Below are 27543 nucleotides of genomic sequence, written 5' to 3'. Positions count from 1 at the left end.
AATTCTTTACCTGCTCAATTCCAAATAAATTCAGCTCCATCCAGTGATACCATACATGAAATAAAATTCTGTAGCTCTCATTTTCTCTACTTAAAGCATCAAGTAATAATCACCCCTCATTATCTCAACTGCTTCTGGCTGTCAGAGAGAATGAACTCTCTAGCCTTTGTGTCCCTTCAGAGCAGAGGCCACCAAAGTGATAATGACACAGAATGAAGAAAAGCCGTATCAGCCTTGAGAATGATAAAACAAAACACTCATACATACAGCTGTCCATCCTTCCGGGTATAGAAGCTGACTGATTTGATGGTAGCCACGACCACCACCATACAGAGAGTCACCGGGACAAAGAGCATGATCACATGTTTGGCGCCATATTTCAACGTCAGCTCTTCATCTTCTTCTTCATCTTGTTCCACCACCTGCCGTGAGTTACCCTGGGGTCGTCCGTTAGATAGCTCAGGGTTGCCACGCCTCCGCCTTTCACTGCTATGCTCAAGCCGTTCTCTACTGTCATTCTAAAAGCACAAGAGGAACTATTTTCAGTAAGTCAGACTCCCCAGAATCAAGGTATTCTATATTAAACACAGAAAACATAACAATTAGACCTGAGATTAAGAAGAGGCCCATCAATACTTGAGTTCTGAAAGTCTGAGGCAAAAAGAATCAATTCACAAGAGATGTGCAGTTTAAAAGTCTAGATTTTATTCGCCACTGACCAGTGAAGGAACCCAGGTCCTCTCTCTCACCTGGCTCTTAGTTTACCTCATTCTCACCTTCCATTCTCAACCTAAAGCAATTGTACTCATCCTCTCAGGTTTGGCTTAAAAACTGACACCTGCATGAAAACTTTATTTGCTAACGCTTACAAGCACAGTAATCTCACCTTTCTCAAAATTATAAAGTGCTTTCTATCTGAGGTTTCTTTCATACCAGTTTTACAAGGAACTGTCTCACCTTCTTAATTTTAAGTAAGCTCTACACCCAATGTGGGGCTCGAACTCATGACCCGGAGATCAAGAGTAGCATGCTCCACCGCTGAGCCAGGCAGGCACCCTTCACCTTCATTATTAATAAGATTTAAAATCCCTGTGCTGGGGGCACCTGGGTGGCTCAGTCAGTTGAGCGTCCGACTTTGACTCAAGTCATGATCTCATGTCTATGGGTTCAAACCCAGTATCGGGCTCTGTGCTGACAGTTCAGACCCTGAAGCCTGATTTGGATTCTATCTCCCTCTCTCTTTGCCCCACCCCTGCTTGCGCTCTGTCTCTCAAAAAATAAAACGTTAAAAAAAGTTAAAAAATAAACAAAATCCTTATAGTGATATACAAGGGATCTATTTCTTACAATTTCATGTAAATCTACAATTCTCTCAAAAAATTTACTTAGGGGCATGTGGGTGGCTCAGTCAGCTGGGCGTCTGACTTTGGCTCACGTAATGATCTTATGGTTTATGAGTTACAGCCCTGCATTGGGTTCTGTGCTGAGCTCAGAGCCTGGAGCCTGCTTCAGATTCTGTCTCCTTCTCTCTCTGACTCTCCCCCACTTGTGTTCTCTCTCTCAAAATAAACATTTAAAAAAGTGTACAATAGGGGCGCCTGGGTGGCGCAGTCGGTTAAGCGTCCGACTTCAGCCAGGTCACGATCTCGCGGTCTGTGAGTTCGAGCCCCGCGTCAGGCTCTGGGCTGATGGCTCGGAGCCTGGAGCCTGTTTCTGATTCTGTGTCTCCCTCTCTCTCTGCCCCTCCCCCGTTCATGCTCTGTCTCTCTCTGTCCCAAAAATAAATAAAAAACGTTGAAAAAAAAATTAAAAAAAAAAAAAGTGTACAAAAATTATTTAAAGGATTTTTAAAAATCTTTAGAGAGAGATAAAATTAGGCCTTATACAATTCTGATACCCCTCACCTTGCCTGTATTAGAGGGAAATAAATATTTGATGAATGACAGAATAAAACTAGAACCTTCCTTAGATTCTACTTTCCTCAGTCTCTTAATCCAAACACTATTTTCATCCTTGTCCTGGGTTTACCCTTTCTTCCTCTTCAAGTTCAACTTCCTTTTTGTTATCATTGTTCATATATTTTTAAATTTAAATTCAAGTTAGTTAACATACAGTGCAGTATTGGTTTCCGGAGTAGAAACCAGTGATTCATCACTTACATACAGCACCCAGAGCTCATCCCAACAGCACCCTCCTTAATACCCGTCACCCATTTAGCCCATCCCCCCACAGACCTCCCCTCTAGTAACCCATTTCTTGTCTGTATTTAAGAGGCTAATATGGTTTGCCTCTCTGTTTTTATCACATTTTATTCTTCCTTCCCTTCCCCTATGTTCATCCATTTTGTTTCTTAAGTTCCACATACTTGTCTTTCTCTGTCTTACTTCGCTTATCACTGTTCACATCTAAAACTCAGTTTTTGTAAAGGTGAGAGTGGATACCAAGAGTATTAACAACAGTAATAAAAATAATAAATAATAGGAGAAAAAGAACAACACTCCTCTTCCCAGATAAGTACAGAATAGGAGATGAAAGCAGACTGATAGTCACTGTTGCTGGTAAAACATAATCCGCTTGGTTTAAGCACCCTACTTTTGGTTTCAGATCAGGTCATGATCTCACGGCTCGTGGGTTCAAGCCCCACATCAGGTTCTGTGATGGTAGTTTGGAGCCTGCTTGGGATTCTCTCTCTCTCTCTCTCTCTCTCTCTGCCCCTCCCCTACCCACACTGTGTCAGTCTCTCTCCAAATATACAAATACGCTTAAAAAAAAAGAACAACAACAACAACAACAACAACAACAACAACAACAACAGGTTCTCTTAGGGGCACCTAGGTGGCTCAGTCTGTTGAGTGACCAACTCTTGATTTTGGCTCAGGTCATGATCTTACAGTCATGGGATTGATCTCATGGGTGTGGGATTAAGCCCCATGTGTGGAGCCTGCTTAAGATCCTCCCTCTCCCTCTTTCTCTGCCCCTACCTGCTTGCACATATGCACACGTGTGCTCTCTCTCTCTCTCAAAATAAAGAAAGAACAGGTTCTCTTGGGAAAATCATGTGAGAACATGCCACCTTTACCTTGTTTTTGACTAAGTATTACTGTTATTCATTAAAAATACATTATAATCTTAATAACAGCTTAACATTATTACAATGTACTGGAGATTGTGATATGTGCTTTATGTTAAATTCTCACAGCCTCTCGTCATCACCACTTTATAGACAGGGGAATGGCCATAGCTAGGAAGCATTACAGAGAGGGTTTGAACCCAGGCATGCCCAACTACAGATATCAAGCTCTTTAAAAATTTTTTTTTTATTTTCATTTTTGAGAGAGAGAGAGCGCGCGCGCGCGCGCATGAGTGGGCAGGGGCAGAGAGACAGAGACACAGATCTGAAGCAGGCTCCAGGCTCTGAGCAAACAGCACAGAGCCCAGCATGGGGCTTGAACCCATGAGCTACGAGATCATGACCTGGCCCAAGCCAGACGCCCAACTGACTGAGCCACCCAGGAGCCCCCCAGAAAACAAGCTCTTAACAACCTCTCAATGTGCTGTTCACAAGACAACATGGGAGCTCTGCAGACTCAGTGTGGGCTGAGTTCTCTTTTACTTTATTTGGATATATTCATCCCATAAGTAATTATCAAAATTCTATATTCTAGGTACTATACTGTGGCAATACTGAAATTAAAAAGATCTAGATGCTGTCCTCAAAAAGATCATAAAGTTAGCTTTAATACAGGATAATTATTACAACAGAGACATGAACAAAGTGCTGCAGGACTGATCATTCCATGCGGTCAAGAAAGGCAAGGTAAAGATACAATTCCTGAGCAGAAGAGTGACTGTGGTGAATGGAAGGTGAATGGGCTCCAAGCAGACATGACTGTGGGACTGAGGTGTGAAGTTAAAGAGCAAGGCCTACACAGAAAACCAGTGAGTACGCCTGAGCTGGCTGGGAAACAGTCTGTCAGGGCTGCTTGCAGGAAAAGGTTAGGAACAGGTTGTAAAGAACCTCATTTGCCATGCCCAAGGTCTTTAGACTTTGTCCTGTAGACAATAAAAAGTCATAAAAATTGCTGGGGTGCCTGGGCAACTCAGTCAGTTAAGTGTCAACTTCAGCTCAGGTCATGATCTCACGGTTTATGCGTTCGAGCCCCACGTAGGGCTCTGTGCTGACAACTGGGAGTCTGGAGACTGCTTCGGATTGTGTCTCCCTCTCTCTCTCTGCCCTTCCCTAGCTCTTGCTCCCTCTCTCTCTTTCTCCCCTGCTCTCTCAAAAATAAATAAATAAATAAACAGATAAATAAATAAATAAAATTTATTTATTTATTTATTTATTTTTGGATTTTTATTTATTTATTTTTAGGTTTAGGTTTTTTTCCTTTCATGTCTTTTATTTTTATTTATTTATTTTTAATATATGAAATTTATTGTCAAATTGGTTTCCATACAACACCCAGTGCTCATCCCAAAAGATGACCTCCTCAATGCCCATCACCTACCCTCCCCTCCCTCCCACCCCCCATCAACCATAAATAAATTAAAAAAAATTAATTTAAAAAGTCATAAAAATTGTTAAGGTTGAGGAAGTGACACATTAGATTATGTTTCATTTTGGAGAAACCTGGTAGAGTGATGACGAAAAACAGATGTATAAGAGGTATTTCAGAAGCAGAACTGACCAGGTTTTGTGGCAAATTCCATGTGGATGGTCAGGAAGGAGTCAAGGATGATCCTGGAGGTTCCTAGCATAAGGGACTAGGAAGGTGGTAATGGCACTAACAGAGCAAGGAACACAAGAAGATGGGCAGGCTGGAAGAAAGATAGGTTTATGTGAGGCACCTGCAACCAGGCAGCAAAGTCCAAGGGTAGTTAAGAATACCAAGCCCAAGGGCACCTGCGTGACAATCAGTTGAATGTCTGACTCTTGATTTCGGCTCAGGTTTGAGTTCGAGCCCCTCATCAGGCTCTGCGACAGTGCAGAGGCTGCTTGGGATTCTCTCTCCCCTCTCTGCCGCTACCTTGATCACATGCTCTCTCTCAAAATAAATAAACTCAAAAAAAAAGTTAAAAAAAAAATTCCAAGCTCAGAAGGGAGTTGGGGGAAGTCATTAGTTTCTATAGTTATGTAAATGGATGAAATCTCAGGGACAGTGTATAGATGGAAAGCAGGAACAGTATGGACTTGCTGGTGATTATGTAATGCAACGGGGGGGGGGGGGGGGGGGGGGGGGGGGGGGGCGGGCAGACAAAGGGGGATGACGACCAAGGAGAGAAGTGAATAACCTCTAAACTTCAGCAGCAGGTGATAGGAGAAAAACCAGCCAAAGAGATTAAGAGAATAGGGGGGAGCCTGGGCGGCTCAGTCAGTTAAGTGTCTGACTCTTGATTTCAGCTCAGGCCACGCTCGCACTGCTGGTGGGTTTTCAAGCCCCACATCGGGCTCTGTGCTGGCAGTGCGGAGCCTGCTTGGGATTCTCTCCTGCTCCTCCTCTGCTCCTCCCTGTTTGTGCACACTCTGACTCTTGCTCTCTCAAAGTAAATAAGTATTAAAGAAAAAAAGAATGCTACGTTAAAAAACAAAAAAAAGAATAGGGGAGAGGAACCCAGGAACCCAGAAATTCCAGGAACCAATACATCACAGAAGCCAAAGGAGAAGTACATTTCAGAGGTGTCATCAACAGTCAGGCTGTATGAGAAATGAAAAGCCACCGAATTTAGCAGCAGGAAGTTGGCCAATATTTTTACAAAAGTAATAAAGTTAAGAGGGAAGTCAGATCATAAATCATAATAAACTGGGGAATGAATGGAAACTGAGAAATTAAAGGCAATCATTCTTTGAAGCAAAAAAATTTTTAAAAGATGTGACAACAGAAGGGATTCACATTTGAAAACATTTTAGGGGTGTTAGAGATTTGAATGTACTTATCAAGTCACAGTACAGAGTTAGGACTAGTGGAAGAGACTGATGATATAAGCCAGGGAATAGGGTAGGGGATAAATGGGGGGGAACAAAAGGATCGAGGAGTTGGCCTTACAAAGGAACTGATGCCCTCTACTTCAGCCTGGAGGTCAGGAAGTAACTCTTTGACCTCACAGAGAAAGTATTTATGAAGACTCTCAAACCCTATGAGGAATGGGAAGGAAACTATTCCAAAGCACCAAAGGTAGAAATATATATACCACTCAACAAGAAAGATAATTTTTGCTGAACACACATCACTGGAGTGGCCAAGTCCAGTAGGAAGGAAATGAAGGCTCGGGAAGACAGGGACACAGTGTGACAGGTAGCTGAGGAGCAAAGAGTTGAGGGAATTCATATTTCTATTTTCTCTAAAGGAGGTGAAGTCATATGCTGATAAGAATGTTATGTTTGTGACTAGTGTTCAGCAATACAATTATAACCAACTTAATGGGTCGATTAATGTGCAGTATAAACTAAAATACAAATATGGGTGCCTAGGGGGCTTAGTCTGTTGCGTCCAACTTTGGCTCAGGTCATGATCTTGAGGTTCTGAGTTAGACACCCACATCAGACTTGTTGCTGTCAGTGCAGAGCCCTCTCGGTTTCAGATTCTCTGTCTCCCTCTCTGCCCCTCCCAGCCTGCTCTCTCTCTCTCAAAAATAAATAAAACATTAAAAAAAAAAACAACCTAAAATACAAATAATGATAGCTCTCTCTATATAGTATTTGATCATTTACAAAACATGCTCACATCATTTCATTTATTCTTTTCCTATGTTGAAAAAGATTTTGGTACATGAACACTAAAACAATTTGTTCAAAATCTCAAGTCCAACAGCAGAGGCAGGAATCAAATTGAAGTCTCTTGCTTTTGAAATCTGTTCTTTCTAGGGCACCACAGCTGTCCTATTAGGCTCCATGAACAGTGTAATTGGGTAAGTCTAGCATGAAAGAGGCAATCATAATATGTTCTTTCACAGTACTCAACTGGATGTTCCAGTTTATAATGAACGCCAACCCCACCCTGCCCTGCCCTTGAAGCTGATATGGGATGCTAGAGCACTGTCTAATGCACCCTTCCTCTTTATAGTACCTCAGATACTATTCTTAAAACTGACTATAGGTTTTAAATTTTTTTAATAAAATTTATTTAAACAAGTAAAACTTTCACATGGTTCTAAAGTCAAAGAGTATAAGAAATAAGAAAATCTCCAGTAACTCTCTACTTAGTTGTCTCATCCTCCAGGTTACCAGTCATTGTTCTCTGCAAATCCTTTCAAAGTTTCTTTATGTATATACAAGCAAACACAATATATATTCTCATTCTGCCTTAACACAGAAATGGTAGCACAATAAATGCACTCTGTATTTTTATTTCTTTGCTTAACTACGGATCTTAGAGATTTTTTTACACACCAGTACATAAAGTACACCCTTATTCCTTGAAAAAAAAAACAAACAAAAAAAAAACTTAAACCAGCTACATAACTAGTGTATGAATGTATCATAATTTATAAGGCCAATCCCTAAAGACGGACATTTAACTTCCTTCCAACTTTTTGCCATTAACAAACACTGCTACAATGAATTCCCCCTGCAAGTTGTTTCACATGTGCGGAACATATTTGTAGGTAAGTTTCCTGAAGTAAAACTGCTGGGTCAAAGTACAAACACATTTGAAGTCCTGATACAATTGCCAAATCCCCCTCCCTACGGGTTGTGCCAATTTAAAGACTCAACAGTATAGAAGAGTTCCTATCTCAACAAGCCCTTGTCAACACAGTAAACTATGAAATGCTTGGCTTTTTACCAATTTGATAGGTTAAATATGGGCTCGCAGTATAATTTTAACTTCTATTTCTTTTATTATTAGGAAAGATGAGCATTTTTTTTTCTATTAACTAAGTATTCATATCCTTTGCCATTGGCTTATGCTACTTAGAACCATATTTGGTACTTTGTTTTAGTTTCTAGGTATAATTACTACACTTACTAATTAATTTTTTAAAAAGTGAATGCTCAGGGCGCCTGGGTGGCTCGGTCGGTTAAGCTTCCGACTTCGGCTCAGGTCATGATCTCACGGTCTGTGAGTTCGAGCCCCGAGTCGGGCTCTGTGCTGACAGCTCGGAGCCTGGAGCCTGTTTCAGATTCTGTGTCTCCCCCTCTCTCTCCCCCTCCCCCATTCATGCTCTGCCTCTGTCTCAAAAATAAATAAATGTTAAAAAAAAATTAAAAAAAAAAGTGAATGCCAGATATATAGGAGACAAAGGACAGATAACGTATTTGTTCTCATGAACTGATTTCAAACAGGGGGAGAGAGGTAATAAATGTGGGATGGTACTATAACAGGGTGATGTGATAAAAAATACGTGGGATGGGACTACTTTTAGATAATGTGGTCAGATAATATCTTCCTGAGGAAGTGGTATTTGAGCTGAGACCTGAAAGATGAAAAGATGTGAAAGGCCTACTGTAAAGGATGAACTCAGCAGGTCAAGGGGTGTCCAACCCCTGTACATACCAAAGAAAGATTTGGCCTAGTTCCTGGGCGATAACCTCTAAGCCTTTGGAATATCCTGCCTGTTAAGAGTGTTTTTATTTACATGAAGCTTTGGGTCACATTGCTAACAATGTGATCTATGGTGGAAGTCTTGGGCCACAAGGTATCTGCTTGACCTTGGGAGGGGCTGGAGAACTATGGTCAGTCATGTCTACATGACCAACGGCCAATAAAACTCCTGGACACCAAAGCTCAAGTAAGCTTCCTGGTTGGCAATACTCTGCATGTTGTCACATGCTGTTCCTGGAAGAATTAAGTACTGCTCCTCCAACTCCGCTGGGAGAAAACAACTGGAAGCTTGTGCCTGGTATCTCCCGGACTCTGCCCTACATGCATTTTTCTGTCACTAATTTTAATTTGTATCCTTTCTCTATAATAAACTATAACCAGTGAGTATAATAGCTTTTCAGAGTTCTGTGAGGCCTTCTAGCTAATCACTGAACATGAGCATGATCTTGAGGAGCCCCAAATATACTTGTGCATTGAAAACTACAAAATATTTGCTCAGAGAAATTAAAGAGCAAGAGCAAATACAGAAAAATGAGACTACATCAAACTTTAAGACTTCTTTGCATCAAAAAAACAATCAACAGAGTAAAAAAGAACCACAGAATGGGAGAAAATATTTGCGAATCATGTATCTGATAAAGGGTAAATATCCAGAATATATTTGGATGTAACACAACGACGACAAAAAACAAATAATCTCATTTAAAATGGGCAAAAGACTTGAACAGACATTCCTCCAAACAACAAAGACAAAAGGCCAACAAGCATATAAAAAGATGTTCAAGGGGCACCTGGGTGGCTAAGTCGGTTACGCTTCCAACTTGGGCTCAGGTCATGAATTCACGGTTCATGAGTTCAAGCCCTGCATCGGGCTCTGTGTTGACAGCTCAGAGCCTGGAGCCTGCTTTGGATTCTGTGTCTCCCTCTCTCTGCCCCTCCCCGCTCACGCACGCTCTCTTTCAAAAATAAATAAAACATTAAAAAATAGCTTTTGGGGTGCCTGGGTGGTGCAGTCAGTTGAGTGTCTGACTCTTGGTTTGGGCTCAGGTCATGATCTCACAGTTCATGAGTTCGAGCCCCACACTGGGCTCTGGGCTGAAGGCGCAGAGCCTGCTTGGGATTCTGTCTCTCCTTCTCTCTGTCCCTCCCTGCTTTTTTTTTTTTAAGTATTTATTTATTTACTGGGAAACAGAAAGACAGAATGCAAGCAGGGGAGGGGCAGAGAGGAAGCGAGACACAGAATCTGAAGCAGGCTCCAGGCTCTAAGCTGTCAGCAGAGCCCGACACGGGGCTTGAACCCACGAAGTGCAGGATCATGACCTGGGCCGAAGTCGGACGCCCAACTGACTGAGCCACCTGGGTGCTCCTGACCCTCTCCCGCTTCTGCCCTCTCCCTGAAAAATAAACTTTAAAAAAAAAAAAAAAAAAAAAAAGATGTTCAAGATCACTAATCATTAGAGAAATACAAATCAAAACTACAATGAGATATCATCTTATACCCATTAGGATGGCTACTAACAAAACAGTAACAAATATTAGGATGCAGAGAAACTGAAACCCTTGTGCACTATGGGTAGGAAGGTAAAATGGCATGGCATTTATAGACAAAAGATTAAAAACAGAAATATCATATGGTCCAGCAACCCTACTTCTGGGTATATATCCAAAATAATTGAAAGCAATATCTTAAAGAGATATTTGCACACCAGTGGTCACTGCAGCATTATTCACAATAGCCAAGGGAGAGCTACTCAAATGTCCATCAACAGATAAAGAAAATGTGGTACATATGTATAATGGAATATTATTCAGCCTTAAAAGAGAAGGAAATCTTGTCACATGTTAAAACATGGATGAAACTCTGAGGACATTATACTAAGTGAAACAAGTCACAAAAAGACAAATGTTGTACAATTCTACTTGTTGAAGTATCAAGTATCAACTCAAAAAAACAGAAAGCATAATTGCGATTGCCAGGCACTGGGGGAAGAGGGAAACGAGGAGTTGTTCTTCAGTGTGTAGAGTTTCAGTTTTACAAGTTGAAAAATTTGTAGAGCTCTGTTGCACCACAATGTGAGTACAGTTAACACTACTGAACGGGACACTTAAAAATGGCTAAGATAGTAAGTTTTAAATTTTGTTATATATTTACCACAACTTAAAAAAAAAAAAATGTTTTTGGGAGGGTGCCTGGGTGGCTCAGTTAGTTAAGTGTTCAACTCCTGCTCAGGTTGTGATCTCGTGGCTCATGAGTTCGAGCCCCACATTGGGCTCTGTGCTGACAGCTCTGAGCCTGGAGCCTATTTCAGATTGTGTCTCCTCTCTCTCTCTCAAAAATAAACATAAAAAAATTTTTTTAAAAAATTTTAAAGACCTAAATAAATGTATGGATACGTTGTGTTCATGGATTGAAAGGCTCATGATTGTTTTTCTTTAATTTTTTAATTCTTTATTTTTAATTATTTTTAATTTACATCCAAATTAGCATATAGTGCAACAATGATTTCAGGAGTAGATTCCTTAGTGCCCCTTACCCGTTTAACCCATTCCCCCTCCCACAACCCCTCCAGTAACCCTCAGTTTGTTCTCCATATTTATGAGTCTCCTCTGTTTTGTCCCCCTCCCTGATTTTATACTATTTTTGTTTCCCTTCCCTTATGTTCATCTGTTTTGTCTCTTAAAGTCCTCATATGAGGGAAGTCATATGATTTTTGTCTTTCTCTGACAAATTTCACTTAGCACAATACCCTCCAGTTCCATCCACGTAGTTGCAAATGGCAAGATTTCATTCTTTTTGATTGCGAGTAATACTCCATTGTATATATATACCACATCTTCTTTATCCATTCATCCGTGGATGGACATTTGGGCTCTTTCCATACTTTGGCTATTGTTGATAGTGCTGCTATAAACATGGGGGTGCATGTGTCCCTTCGAAACAGCACACCTCTATCCCATGGATAAATGCCTACTGGTACAATTGTGGGTTGTAGGGTAGTTCTATTTTTAATTTTTTGAGGAACCTCTATACTGTTTTCCAGAGTGGCTGCACCAGCTTGCATTCCCATCTTTTTTTTTTTTTATTTAATTTTATTTATTTTGAGAGAGAGAGAAAGCGTGAGTGAGGGACGGGGTAGAGAGAGACAGAGAGAATCCCAAGCAGGATCTGTGCTGGGATCAACCCATGAACCATAAGATCATGCCTGAGCCGAAGTCAGATGCTTAACCAACTTAGTCACCCAGGCTCTCCAAGACTCATTACTGTTAAGGTGTCAATTATACCAATACTTCACTCCCAGCTGATCTATAGATTCAATGTAATCTCAGTCAAAATTCCAGCAGGCTTTTTTTGTAGAAACGCTTGCAAAATCCATATGGGAATACAAAGGACCTATGCTATCTGAAACAACTTGCAAAGTTAGAGAACTAATGCTATTTGATTTCAAGACTTCTTATACAGTTACAATAATCAAGAAAATGTAGTGGCACAAAGACCGACAAATAGACCAACAGAACAGACCAGAAAGTCCAGAAATAAAAAGATACATATTTAGACAATTGATTTTTGCCAAAGGTACAAAGGCAATTTGGTGGAGAATTTTTCAACAAATGGTACTGAAACAATTGGAAATCCAAATGGAGAAAAACGAACTTTTTCCATATCTCATATGATGTACAAAAAAATTATACTATACAGACTTAAATATAAAACCTAAAACTGTCAAGTTTCCGGAAGAAAACATACAAACTTTTGAGAACCTGAGTTAAGCAAAGATGTTTTAGATATGACACCCAAAAAAAGGTCTACAAAGCAAAAAACTGATACAAAAGATTTCATCAGTATCTAAACCGACATAGTTCCACTTCTCAAAAAACACTGTTAAGAAAATAAAAACGGGGCGCCTGGGTGGCTCAGTCGGTTGAGCGGCTGACTTTGGCTCAGGTTGTGATCTCGCGGTCCGTGAGTTCGAGCCCCGCGTCGGGCTCTGTGCTGACAGCTCGGAGCCTGGAGCCTGCTTCTGTTTCTGTGTCTCCCTCTCTCTCTGCCCCTCCCCCGTTCGCGCTCTCTCTCTGCCTTTCAAAAATGAATAAATGTTAAAAAAATTAAAAAAAAAAAAAAAAAAAAAAAAAAAAGAAAGGAAAGAAAAGCACCTAGGTGGCTCAGTTTGCCACCAAGCATCCACCGAAGCATCCAACTTCAGCTCAAGTCATGATCTCATAGTTCCCTAAGTTTGAGCCTTGCTTTGGGCTCTCTGCTATCAGTGAAGAGCCCACTTCAGAACCTCTGTCCCCCTCTCTGCCCCTCCCCCGCTTGCTCTCTCTCAAAAGTAAGTATTTAAAAATAAAGAAAAGAAAAAGAAGCCAGACAAAAAAGTATGTACTGTATGATCTCATCTGTACAAAAGTCTAGGAAGTGAAAACTAGAGTATAGTGACAAAAATTTGATCAGTACTTGCCTGGGGATGAGGAGTAGCTGTGGAGAGGCAAGAGGCAAAGACTGCAAAGGAACACGAGGAACTTTGAGGGTGATTAAGTTCATTGACTGTGGTGGTTGTTTCAAGGATATATTCACATGTCAAAACTTATCAAATCGCATACTTTAAATATGGGTAGTTTACTGAATGCCAATTATACCTCGATAAAGCTGTTCTAAAAAATAAAGGGTCTTTCTCAAAGGGGTGTGTAGGTGCTTTCAAAGTGTTAAATAAGGAGAGTAACACTAGAACTACTAATAGATTTCCAAAATGAAAAATCTTCTCAGCTAAATATTAAGATGATGACTTAGCATTAATTAAAAAAAACCACTTTTTTATTATGGAAAAAGTTAAAACAAATACTGCCAGAAATGTAAAATGAAGTCCCATGTGCCCTTCACTCAGCTTCAATTATTAACTCATGGCTAATCTTATTTCATCTATTTTCCCATACATCCTGCCCCTGTGTATGAGGCAAATTTGGATGCATCATTTCATTCAGAGGTATTTTAGCACAGACTTCTAAAAGATAAAGAACATATAGGCCTTTTGTGTGTGTGGCTTGGTAGGTCATTTCTATCTTTAAAAATAGACTTTACTCTTTAGAGCAATTTTAGGTTCACAGCAAAACTGAGCAGAAAGTACAGAGTTCATAGGGCCGTTGGATGACTCAGTTGGCTAAACTTCGGACTCTTGATTTTGACTCAGGTCTATGATCTCACAGTTAGGGGATTGAGCCCCAGGTCGGCTCTGTGCTGACATCGTGGAGCCTGCTGGGAATTCTCCCTCTCCTTCTTTCTCTGTCCCTCCCCAACCAGCCCCCATGTGCCGGTGCACACATGCTCTCTCAAAATAAACATAAAAAAACAAAGTACAGAGTTTACATGTACCCCTTGCCCTCACACAGCCTTTCTACCTCATCAACATCCTATACCAGAGTGTACAATCAATGAATGTACATTAACATGTCACTATCACCCAAAGTCCATAGTTTACATTAAGGTTCAGTCTTGTGTCACATATTCCATGGGTTTTGAAAAATGTATAATAATATGTATCCACCATAGTATCATATAGAATAGTTTCACTGTCCTAAAAATCCTCTATATTCTGTTTATTTATCTCTCTCTCCCTACTACAACTCTGGGAAACCACTGATTTTTTTTTTTTTTTTACTGCCTCCATAGTTTTGCCTTTAAAAGCTATTTTCGGGGGGCCTGGGTGGCTCAGTCAGTTAGGCGTCCGACTTCGGGTAAAGTCATGATCTCATGGTTCATGGGTTTGAGCCCTCCATTGGGCTCTGTCCTGACTGACAGCTCAGAGCCTAGATAGAGCCTGCTTCAGATTCTGTGTCTCCCTCTCTCTCTGCCCCTCCCTTGCTTGTGCTGTTTCTCCAAAATAAATAAGTGCTAAAAAAAAAATTTTAAAGCTATTTTTAAGGTTCAGAAAAACAAGTGCTATAGCCATTATAAATGCTTTCATTTCAGCGGCAGAGGGAAGGATTACTCACTATATAAATGTTGTAAGTGTCAGGGAGGGTGGGGTCCTTTGGGAAATGGTAAGTATGTGGGAAGTGAGTTCCTATGAAGCCAGATTCCCCACATCTCCTACACGATAAACTCAGAGGCTTTGTTTTAATTCCTTCTCCCTTCTCCTTACTTCAGAACAGGATGCAAGTACATGTCCAGCCACCCAAGGCATGCGAATCCTCAAACAGGGAGAATACTTCTCAAGCAGCAAAAACTGTGGAGGTATTTTTAATACAGTGTAGTGCTTGTTTTGTTTTGAACCTTGTTTTCTGTCTGCCTTTTTTTTTGTTTTGTTTTGTTTTTAAGAGCGAGAACATTTGCGCAAGCCAGCAGGGGAGAGGGGCCAAAGGAGAGAGGAAATCCCAAGCAGGCTCCAGGCTCAGCACAGAGCCCAACACAGGGCTCAATCCCATGACCCTGGGATCATGACCTGAGCCAAAATCAAGAGCCTTGGACACTCAACCAACTAAGGCACCCCTGCTTTTTTTTTAAGTTTTACTATTGTAATTAAAAGATTATACTTAGGGGGTGCCTGGGTGCTCAGCTGGTTGAGCATCCAACTTCAGCTCAGATCATGATCTCAGGGTACCTGGGTTCAAGCCCCATGTCGGGCTCTGTGCTGACAGCTCAGAGCCTGGAACCTGTTTTGGATTCTGTGTCTCCCTCTCTCTCTGCCCCTTCCTGGCTTGTGTGCTCACTCACGTGCTCTCTCTCTCAAAAATAAATAAATCAACTTAAAAAAAAAAAAGCCTACTATTAACCATTACCTTATACTACTGATATAAGGTACTACCTTATACTACCTTAACTACTGATTGGATAAGCCAAAAAAAAAAAAAAAAAAAAATCCTACTATTAACCATTACCTTATACTACTGATTGGATAAGCCGTAAGTAACACACTATTGAAATTATCTGAAAATTCTCACTGTTACACATAATGCTTCAACAAATATGCTTGTCTACATTTCTTGGCACTCTTATGGTAATATTTGTATAACATAAATTTCCAAAAGTGGAAATCCTAGGTCAAAATGTGTGTACATTTTTAGACTTAACTGCCAAATTATCTCCAAAAGGCCTATGTATTTGCAGACTCAATTGACAACTTGCTTCCAAATAAACAGAAACTAGGGAGCCTGGGTGGCTTAATCTGGTAAGCATCCAACTTCGACTCAGGTCATGACCTTGCAGTTCATGAGTTCAAGCCCCATGTCAGGCTCTGTGCTGACAGCTCAGAGCCTGGAGCCTGCTTTAGATTCTGTGCCTCCCTGTCTCTCTGCCCCTCACCTGCTTGCATGCGGTCTCTCTCTCTCTCAAAAATAAACATCAAAAAAAATTAACCAAATAAACACAAATTAAACTCCCATGAGCAACACATGAGAATGCCTATCTCCCCATATCTTTAGTAGCAAGGAGTTTCTTTTATTTTTTTTTTTTACATTATCTCTACCCCCAACATGGGGCTTGAACTTACAACCCAGGGTTGCATGCTCTACTCACTGAGACAGCAAGGCACCCCATAGTGGGTTTCAATCCTTGCTCACTGATAGGTGAAAAATGAAAAGTTTTCACTTCTGTGTTTCTTCTTATTATTAAGGTTGATCAACTAGTCTTTTCATATATTTACAGACATTAATATTTCTTCTTATATTAGCATTGTTCAAATCCTTTGGCCATGCTGTTAATGAATTGTTCATATTTCTTTTGACTTCATAAGCATTCTTTGTACATTAAGGTATAATGCATATATTATGCATATATTATGCATATATTATGCATTATCAGCATAATAATAATTTGTCCAGTTTATTTTTTCTTTTTTTTGTTTGTTTGTTTCTATTTGTTTTGTTTTTGCCCAGTTTATTTTTTTACTTTATTCATGGCAGTTATTGCCACACTTAAGTTTATAATTTTATATTGTGGGGGCGCCTGGGTGGCTCAGTTCGTTAAGCATCGAACTTTGGCATAGGTCACAATCTCACAGTTCGAGAGTTCGAGCCCTGCACTGGGCTCTGCACTGACAGCACAGAGCCTGCTTGGATCCTGTCTCCCTCTCTCTCCTATCCCTCTCAAAAATAAACATGAAGAGAAGAGAAGAGAAGAGAAGAGAAGAGAAGAGAAGAGAAGAGAAGAGAAGAGAAGAGAGAAATGAGGTTAGTTCTATCAGTCTATGATTTGCTAACAACTTAATAAAGTTCTTCGCATTTAACGTTTTGAATTAAAAAAAGATAATGCAGAAAACCTTTATTTTTAAAGACTAAACATGCTGTAATTTTATAAATTTAGCAACTGAAGGTATTGGACTCACATAAGTACACTTCAGCAATTGCTTTATATAGAGAATCATTATTGATCTTTCAATGGATTACTACTTTAAGGTTTCTATTTTATTTATTTCTATTTCATTTACAAAGGACTGACATTTTCTAGTGTAAATCAAAAAGGCTGTTGACAATTTATTTCTTTAAGGTCTAGAAAATTTAGGTCAGAATAAAGGAACATGAATAAAAATTCCAAAATCCCATTTATGAATCTTATCATTTTTCTCTGATGTCACTTTCCCTTCATTTCTTTACCTAAATAATTCGTTCTCAAACCCCAGACCGAAAGCACTGGCAAATTCTGAGAACGGATCAGAAATGCAAACTCTGTGACCCTATCTCAGACTTACAGAATCAGTAACTTTGGGGTTGGGAGTCAAATAATTTTTATTAACAGTTCTTCCAGAGGATTCCAATGCACAAGAAGGTTTGAAACTCCCTGCTCCAATATACATTTTAATTTTTTTAAATATTTTTTAATTTTATTTTTGAGACACAGAGAGAGCATGAGCAGGGGAGGGGCAGAGAGAAAGAGAGACACAGAATCCGAAGCAGGCTCCAGGTTCTGAGCTGTCAGCACAGAGCCAGATGCGGGGGCTCGAACTCATGGAGTGTGAGATCATGACCTGAGCTGAAGTCAGATGCTCAACCGACTGAGCCACCCAGGCGCCCCTCTAATATATGTTTTAAAAAGGCTAATCAACAATATAAAAAAATCCTAGACTTACTCTAAAAAATTCTTCTATGTTTTAGAAAACTAAGGTCTCAGCTAATCCACATAAAAGATGTAAATCTACACCAACTCAAAACATGAATTTTCACTATTCTGAAGTTTATACTTTCAATTTTCTCTAGTTCCAGTATATTCCTGTCACATCAGATGAAATGGAGGCTTCTGGCAAAAAATGATGACAAGTCAAGGAAAAAGAGCTCTACTCATCAAAATTTTGCACCAGAAAAATAAAACATTACAAACTATTTTAACAGGTACAGTAAAAGTAAACCTAAGGATTATGACAGATCACAAACTACAGAAAAAGGCCCAAATAATGTTCTTGTTAGAGCTACTTTAATATCCAAACTATACAATACATTTAGGAAACCAAGAACTTCAACTATTTCACAACTTGTAAGCTTTGGCCTCTGTCAGAAATAGTTGACTCATTAGCTAGCTTCTAGTTAGAGGTGGTGAGTAAACTAATGGAAAAAAAAGTAAAAACTTTTGATAGAATGCCACCTCTAAGTAAGCAAGGCACACTTTCTTGACAGAAAAAGAATAAAATTCTCCACTTAGCTCCTGTGACATACCAAACTATTTTTTTTAAAGTTTATTTACTTATTGAGAGAGGGAGGGAGAAAAGAGAGAGAGAGAAGGGCAGAGAGAAAGGGAGAGAGAGAATCCCAAGCAGGCTCCGTGTTTACAGTACGGCTGACAGCGCCAGTGCAGGGCTTGAGCCTGCGAACCAGGAGACCCTGGGATCACCACCTGAGCCGAAATCAAGAGTCAGACGCTCAACAGACTGAGCCACCCAGGCACCCCAAAACTTACTATTTTTTAAGGAAAATTTTCTAAAATGCATTGTAAACATTTCAGTCTTTTAAACTGGAGACTGACAAACATACCTCGAGGGCATAATGTAATATATGGCGATCAATACAGGCGCTTTCAAAGACCCAATGCTAGCATGCTGTTTTAGTTTCTTTTACATCAGTTGCTCCAACTCTCCTACTACTCTTACTCACTCATCACAGAGAACCTTGAATGCTTCTCCCCTTTCCATAGATATTCCTCAAATAGCACACTGTCCTTTTGCAACTTTTCTTCACATTCAAAAACTTCTTTTAAAAATAATTTTCTAGGGTCGTCTGGGTGGCTCAGTCAGTTAAGCGTACGACTTTGGCTCAGGTCATGATCTCATGGCTCGTGAGTTCGAGCCCCACGTTGGGCTCTGTGCCGACAGCTCAAGAGCTGGAGCCTGCTTCGGAGTCTGTGTCTCCCTTTCACTCTGCCCCTCCCACACTCATACTCTGTCTCTCTCTCTCTCCCTCAAAAATAAACATTAAAAAAAAAATTTTTTTAAAGACAACTAGTAGAAAAATGGGCAAAGAACATAAACAGGCAATTCGCAGAAGAGGAAATGCAAATGGCCAATAAGCATAAGGAAAAAAGTTCCACCTTACTAGAAACTAGGAAAATACAATTAAAGTAACCTGAGGAGTCATTTCAAACCCATCCAACTGATACACACGAAGTCAGACAATACCAAAAACTGGCCAGGATATAAAAGAATGAAAACTGCTGTATGCTCTTGATATACAACCACTTCAGAAAACATACTGGCAAACTCTAATACAATGTAAGATCCATATACCCAATCATAGTGATTATCATTGAGAAGCTCTTACATGTGCAGAAGGATTAATGAATAAGAGTATCATTGCAACACTGCTGGTTACTGTGAAAAACTGGAAACTATTAAATATTTATAAACAAAAACTAGATCATTTTTATACGTTCACAAAATAAATAAAAAACGAATGAACTAGAGCTTTATGCGTCTATATATACATAAATGCCAAAAACAGGTCTCTTCTGCAACATATACTTATGCATTTCAAAAATGTGGGAATTTTCTTCTACAACTTTCACATACACACATATATTTCATACACAGTTTTAAAACCTGCAAAGTGGTGATATATTAAATATCGCTTATGTTCATAAATATAGTAAGCATGACAAACACTAAATTCAGGATAGCAACTAAAGGCCAGGAAAATAAGAAGGGGAATATGGGAGAGAGGCTCCAATTTTATCTTTAATTTCTTTCTGTTATATAATTAGACCACCTGTCCAAATTAATTGCAAATTTTGTTTAGTTTGGTGAGGATTTCATTTCATGTACGATCAATATATAACAGAAACAGAAAAACCTCAGTGAAAATACTCTTCAAAATTAACAAAGTATACAAAGCAAACATGACAAGACATTAAAGTTTAATAAAGTTGGGTGGTAGGTAAATGGGTACTTATTACATTATTTGTCATACTTCCTGCATACGCTTAAAATACTTCATATTAAAAATTTCAGAAATAAATATTTGGATTAAAACAAGACCACAATTTTTCAGCTCTCTTGACTAATCTCATCAAACTCTAACTCCCTTCACTGTGAATGAGATTACCCATAGCTGACAAAAGGAAAACCTCTTTTCTGGGCTAAGGCAGCCCATCCTCTATCTGCTAAGGATGGAGGAATGAAGTCATGGGCAACATTTTGTTTCTGGAAAGACAGAAATGTTTTAAATGTTATCTTCTACTTGAACACTAACGATATACCATTGCAATTATACTTGAAGTTACACAACAAAGTCACCTAACTGAGTAAGACTGGGTTAATCAGCTCCAAATGATTTTAATTTCATTATACTTCTCATAGGGTAATCACCTTGATCTTATTTTCTCAGGACTGTCCCAGTTTTAAAACTGAAAGCCCTGTGTTCCAGGGACCTCTCGGTCTTGGGCATACCAGGACAGTTGGCCACCCTAACTCCTGGTCACAACAAAACTTAGGAGAGAGAATTTATCTAATAAACCATCTTAATTATACAGATGGGAAAAATGAGGTACTAAGAAATTAAGTGAATTAAACCAACTTACAAACAGCTGTTTCAAATTACACCTGGATGAGAGTTCTTTCCTTTAAAGGGCCTATTTATAGGTCACTCAGCCACAACCGCTAATTGCCAATTCATCACTGTTCCTGAATCCTCATAGGTCCCCCAAACCCAAAGGATAGCCCCATAAGTTCAAGACTACAGATGCTCCTGACGTTGGAGGAAGAGATGGAGTAAAGGAATAGAAGTCCATTTTTTACACTGATATCTGAATAAATTCTGTAAGAAAGTTACTTTCCTTCTACTTTCCTTCTAGTTTCAAAAATATGTTTAAATGAATGTTCATTTATTTTTATAATATTTAAAATAACCTACATGCACACTCTAGGGGATATATTGTTATAGATAAGCACCTTAACAGAACATTTTAATAGCACTTTAATTCAGAGGCCCTAAATATATGGCCCTAAAACTAAATAATGTTTGTGACAGTATCTAGCACAGGGTCTAACTCACTGAAGACATTCAATATGTTAGTTTCCTTTCCTGAGCAGCATGGAAAGACTGAAACTTTCCACATCTCTCAATTTCCTTGTGATTCTTCTAAACTAGCCACTGAGCAAATAAAGAAATAAGCCTGATAAGGACTTTTGATGCCTGCAGAGGCTTGTCTTCATGTGCTTGTATCTAACAAATCCACTCTCCAAGAGGGGAAATAAAAGAGCTGCTTTCAATTAATCCACAAAAACAGTCATCTACATTCAATTTAAATTTGGACTTACCCCCATTTTTTCATAACCAACCAAAGCATGTACACAATGGCTTCTTTATAGCAAAAAAAAAAAAAAACCGTAACAATGAGATTCTTTTCCTTTTTGGTTTTGTTTTGTTTCAAGTACACTGGCGCAAAATGAATACACAAGACTTGTATTTTCCTTCCCCAGAATTTTTTCATACAATATCTCCTTTTAGTATTGTAACATTTTCCTGGGGTAAGAGATAGTTGTAAGAACAGAAAGAACACTGGAGGAAGCTTGACATTAGAAAGCACAGTTTTATGTACCAGGTTTGTCCTATAATTTTCTATGTGATCTTGGACAAGCATTTAAACTGCAAAATGGGAATAATACCTATCCCATGGTAACTGGAAAGTATGAGAATGTATACAGAAGATATTTGTAAGCTGCAGAAGACATTTTTAAGAAGATAAACAAAAGATAAACTTATTTGATATCCCATAATCAATGGCAGGGTTAAAATTAAATAAATCAGGCCTGGTTTTCTAGGCAGTGGTCCCCTAAAAGATCTGGAAGGTACCACTGACAACATTAGCACTAAAACTTGCTAAAATTACACGAGTACATGTAATTATCAATAAAAATCCCATGTCAACTGTAACTCCTCTACAGCGCCCTTTATTTCAATTTATCAATCACTAAGGTATAAAACAAGGCAGACAAAAAAAAAAAAAAATATATATATATATATATATATACCATGAAAGCCCCACAAAACCTGAGTGTGAGGGATGTAAGTAATACTGCATTAACAATGGAGAGCTAACTATGTGCCAAGCACCATTCCCACAGCTGGGGATACAGGGTTACACAGTAAAGGGAGGCAGATAAACACATTAACAAGTTAGTAGACAGTATGGTAGAAATGCTGATATGTGCTAAGCACAAGTAAAGCATGGAAGGGTATAAGGGGTAGTAGGGTGGGGAAGGGGAGTAGAGGAAGGAAAGGCCTCACTGATAGGGTGACTCATGAGGTGACCTAAATAAAGCAAGTGAAGAAAGCCATCTGAGAAGAATGGGAGAATAATCCAGGACCCAGAGATAGAAATGAGGAAGCAGTGAGTAAGGGAGAGGTTAATAAGAGATAAGACAGGGATGGGGGCAGAGGAGAAGAATCCGGTCAAGACCTCAGACCTGATTTTTTCTGAGATGAGATACCTTTGGAAGGTTTGGAACAAATAGGTGACATATAACTGTGTTGTTGTTGTTTTTCCCCAAAATTTGTTAGTGGTGGAATCTTTTGTTCAAATGGATCCACAGAAGATCAATATATAAAAAGATACAGTAGGAGCTGCTCTAGTTAAGGAAGGGGTACCCAGAAACTAAGTTGGGACTGTCCCCATTTTCCCTCTCCCTACTCTGAAGTAACAGTTTTACAAAGTCTGTGGCATTGAAACTACCAAGGAACTTCGTAATCTGGTCTCATGCTAACTTTTCAAAAATCTATTCCGGGGAGGGGCACCTGGGTGGCTCAGTCAGTTAAGCGTCCGACTTCGGCTCAGGTCATGATCTCGCAGTTGGTGAGTTCGAGCCCCGCGTCAGGCTCTGTGCTGACAGCTCAGAGCCTGGCACCTGTTCCAGATTCTGTCTCCCCTTCTCTCTGTCCCTCTCTGGCTCATGCTCTGTCTCTGTCTCTCTCAAAAATAAATAAACATTAAAAAAAATTTTTTTTTGGTTTAAATCCATTCCAGGGAAATAGCAAAAAGGAGCGTATCGAGCTGCTGTTACAAACATGTTTCCACAAAAACCAGTCTTTGTAACACCCATTATCAACCAAGAACTGAGGTAAAAACTCTTCTCCTCTCCCTTCCTTCACACACCCCTCGGACTACATACTACCCTTTACAGCTTGTGTTCCCTTTTAGGGCTTCCCCTGATAATTATTTTAACTTGATCTCACTTGATTAAAAATGTTCTGGCAGTACAGTGTGACCTGCCTCTGATGACATATCTCTGGATACAGCTTCCCTGTCTATTTATATTTCAGGAAAATTCTTCCTCCACTAGTGTTATTTCTTCTATCAGTGGTGATAGAAGTTTGCTCTACTATAATCCTACCCATTCATCAAAGAATATTTTGTGAAGCCTTCCTCCTCACATTTTGACCCTTAATTGGAATCCTAAATCTTAGTGTGAAGGGCACTTCCAGGCCATCTAGTTAGTGCTCTAGCTCATTGCTCATTCCACAGACTAACTCTCTGCAGATGTGGTTGGTAGTTTTCCAGCCTTCTCTGGAACTGCTTTTAGTGACAAACACACAATAAGCCACAAGGCAGTCCGCACCCTTTCAGATGTACAACAAATTATGAGATAATTCTTTTTTATTGACCCAGAACTTGTCTCCTTCCACCACTGGTTCTGCTCTCTGGTTCTAACAGGGGAAAGTCTGATCCCACCCCACCCAACCTGACCCCTCACAGCCTGCATAGCTTATAGTTGGCCTTCTATGTTCCCCCATTCTGGCTCCATCTCTAAAAATCCTACCAATTTCCCAGCTATCTCACAGTCCATCTGTGGGATCTACATTCAATCTGTAATGATTAGCTAACAGAGTTGCAGGCAGGTTGGACATCTGTGTCTCATAACACTAATTACACCCCTTTCTTGATTCTCTCCTTTGAACTCTTTTTTTTAATGTTTATGTTTATTTTTGAGAGAGAGAGAGCAAGCATGAGCAAGGAGGGGCAGAGAGAGGGAGCCTGAAGTAGGTTCCAGGCTCCAAGCTGTCACCGCAGAGCCCAACTTGGGGCTCAAACCCATGAACTGTGAGATCATGACCTGAGCCAAAGAAGGATGCTTAACCAACTAAGCCACCCAGGTGCCCCTCCTTTGAACTCTCTTAGGATTTCTACACTCAGTCTTGCATTCATCACTGTGCATTCTCCCAATGAGCATTTACTGGGCACTGTCAGGAACCATGCCGGGTACTGAAAAAATAAAAGTAAATAAAATGTACTCGGCCCATGGAAGAGTAAGAGTAAGTTAATGTAAAATAACAAATAGCTGGGGAAGTTGGAGAGGCTTTCATAGAGGAGGCGATATCTGAGGCAGGGAGAAACTATATTAACACCTACGTCTCACACAGCCTTGTGTCCCCAGCACTAAATGGTACAATGCTTTGCCCTCAGTTGAAGTTCAGCTAACAGGTAAATTTGATAAAGCAGAGAAAGCTTGCTCAGTCCCCTCAGCCTCTCTTGGAAATGAGGGAAGGAGGTCACTGAATCCATAGTCTGGCAAGGGCAGTTTCAGGGGTTGACACTGTACCTGGCTACGTACAGTATTGCTCAGGTGGTTGTCCTCGGACATCTGTGCATTCTGGAAGTAAGACAAGGGTGCAGGTAACTCTGTCATTGGAGCAAACGTATAGAAATACTTTTTCACAGAAAACAAAACCTCTTGGGGTTCTGAAAAAGGAAAAAGAAAACAATCCTTTGTGCATTACAATTATACTTTTATTTTCAAACACTTCCATAAATTACATTCAGCCAAAACAAACCTTTCTTTCATGTGTTCTCCTCCAAGCCAAGCTTTCTAAGGACCTCTCAGGCTGCTGTCATTTGCAGGCTCCCGGATCAGGTCTGAAATAGGATTTTACCAGGTCACCCAGAGTTGATCAAACCCTTGCAAATCTATTCACATGAATCAAACACTTATAATACCAATTTGTAAACCAGAAATGTATTAATCTGCCATCAACTTCAAGTGACAAACTTTTGTCAGTTTGGTAATGAGTAAATCTACTTGAGAAACCAAGTATTTTCAATCACAAATCTATCTAATGATTCCAGATTTAGAGCAAAGGGACCTAAATGATATTAAAGAATGTTCTCTTCAACATTCCTTTTCCTATGATGACTAATCCAAATTAACCTTTCTATCTCTGTAAAATTGTCTAGTGCTTTTAATTTTGCAAAATTCTCTTTGTCGTCTCATTTATCCTTACCACAATGCCCCCGAGCCAGGGGAAGCAGGTAACATACCCATTTTACAAAAGCAGAAGAGGACCTAAGTTCAGCGACTTGCTTAAAATCACACAACTGGGCAGACCAGGACAAAAATCACAGACTCCTAACTCCCAGCCTTAGGTCTCTCCTTTGCATCCCGGCCCAGCCTTATTTACACATTCCATTCGGTCTCCCAGAGTTCACCCTGGGGGGAGGGGGGGGTGGGGACACATTCCCATTTGCCTGTCTGCCTTAATTTCCACCTGCCAATATTTTTATTTCAACTTCCCTTTTCATAGAAAGTCTTCAGAAATACAGAAGGAAAAAAAAATCTGTTTGTATACCTAAGCAGTATTCTCATTTACACACCGTAAGACATTACCACTTACACACTCACATGAAAGTATTTTGTCAATGTCCGGTTTCATTTTCACTTTCAACTTGGGTATCCTCTACCCTGTAAATACTCTTCTTTTTACATTCTAGTGATTTTTCATCAAAAACACCGAAGGCAGATTAAAAACACACACTCAGAAAGTAATTTTCTCCTCTAGTACTGAGTTCAAATTAACCCTTAATTACCTATACCTAGATCATTTAAATCATGACAAATTTTTAATCAAGGTATGCTTCCCTCCTATCCTACATACTTTTATATACCATGCCAACCTTTGTCCTCCCTTCCAGCTTCAGCCCATGGTTAGCTGACATGAAATCAGGGGATTGCAAATTAATATTAACTAAATAAGACATAACTAATGTAAATCTGTTTTAAAAATAAAGTTAATTAAACACACAAATAGAGACAACAGTCACCTTTATGGTGGTCATTTACTCAAAGTGGATATTTGGGAAGTTTTTGCGAGTATTGGTAATGTTTTGCTTCTTGAGCTGGGTGCTAGTTACACAGGGATTTCAGTCTGTGAAAACGCACTCAGCTCTGTACCTATGATGTGTGCACATTTCTATATGCTTCAATTTAAAAATTCAGAGATTTTTGTGGAAGTAAACCTACGTTTATGGTTATTCATACCACTGTTCCTGTCTCTTAAAACGAATAAAATTAAGACTTGGCAACATGTATGTTAGCTTACCTAAAAGAGAGCTGCATGCCAATAGAACAGATATATTTTTTTATAAGTCCAATAAACATTCAAAGTAAATATTCTGATCTATGCTTCTAAGATTTTTTAAAGTTGACTATCTCATTGAAATTTTAACATTAATGTAGCATTAATGATCAGCAAACAGAGCACATATTATCCCCTTCTTTCCCACAAAAACATCCAGTATAGTACCTATCACCTCAGCTAACCCAGAAATGCCAGAGGATGGCAAACAGAAAAAGCTACAAGTTGGTCACTTCCACTGATTGCCTGCTATACCAGATCATTTGAAGTATAGCTCTATTACAGAAAAACCTTCAGAAATCTGTCATTAATATTCTCATATAATCCCTCAGAAACAAAATAACAAATAAATAAGAGAGTGTTAGCCAAATGAAACAAGCAAAATACAAGAAGGGGTCATGCGGGCAAAAATAAATAAAAAGTAAGTAAAGTATATTACCAGATAAAATAGGAAATGAAAAGTGATTGTCTATTTACTAAATAGTAGTTTACTGGCTTTTTTTTTTTTTTAACGTTCATTTTTTTATTTTGAGAGAGAGAGCCGCGAGCAGGGGAAAAAGGCAGAGAGCAAGCTCTCGCTGTCAGCACAGAGCCCAACTGGGGCTCAAACTCACTAACTGTGAGATCACGAGCTGAGCTGAAATCAAGAGTCAGATGCTTAACTGAGCCACCGAGGCACCCCTACTGGCTATCTACACCAAAACTCAGAGACAGACACTGAGGGGATTTACTAATTGCGTTCACTTCATCCACTTTACATATGAAAGCCATGTGGCACACAGAAGTCTACTAACTTGCACAAGGTCACATCCAGTACGCAAAGGAGCAAAGCAACGCTCACATACTACATTATGTTGCCTCTGTGTAACAAACTCATCCCTGCCCTTTGGGAGTTTACAATAAGCATTAAGTTACATTATGAAACAAAAAAAGTTATAGTGAGCTGATTTTTATTACTACTAGAACTGCTGCTTAGAAGTAAATGAAATCTTTAAAAAAAACCTAGTAAATCAGATCTTAAACTTCAATGACTGATCTAACTCTAAATTAAAAATTGAGTGTCAAAAGTTTTCCCAATATATACTCCTAGTATTTGTATCTGGTCATTTTAACTTTAGTAGTTTCTACTAGTAGCTTTAGGTTTATAGGATCTGTTCAGGTATTACAAGAAACCACACAAACTGAT

At 39.5% G+C, this 27543-nt stretch overlaps 1 protein-coding gene across 3 annotated transcripts in view; it reads right to left on the bottom strand.

Annotated features, from left to right (window-relative positions):
• The window catches only part of PSEN1 (presenilin 1), a 72797-nt gene that overhangs the window by 38324 nt on the left and 6930 nt on the right, over positions 1-27543 (bottom strand). The window contains exons 2-4 of one of the 3 annotated variants that reach the window (XM_042943701.1): positions 24780-24861; positions 24548-24687; positions 268-518 (exon numbers count right to left, since the gene is read on the bottom strand). In XM_042943701.1, the coding sequence (XP_042799635.1) occupies positions 268-518; positions 24548-24634 (338 nt within the window). In that variant the 5' untranslated portion in view covers positions 24635-24687; positions 24780-24861. The remainder of the gene's footprint in view (positions 1-267; positions 519-24547; positions 24688-24779; positions 24862-27543) is intronic. The other 2 variants (XM_042943703.1, XM_042943702.1) reach the window with 2 other exon arrangements.

The sequence above is a fragment of the Panthera leo genome, chromosome B3 (genome assembly GCF_018350215.1).
Source record: "Panthera leo isolate Ple1 chromosome B3, P.leo_Ple1_pat1.1, whole genome shotgun sequence".
Classification (NCBI taxonomy): domain Eukaryota; kingdom Metazoa; phylum Chordata; class Mammalia; order Carnivora; family Felidae; genus Panthera; species Panthera leo.
The sequence above is the reverse complement of the archived record's forward strand: the minus strand, read 5'-3'. Positions and strand labels throughout refer to the sequence as shown.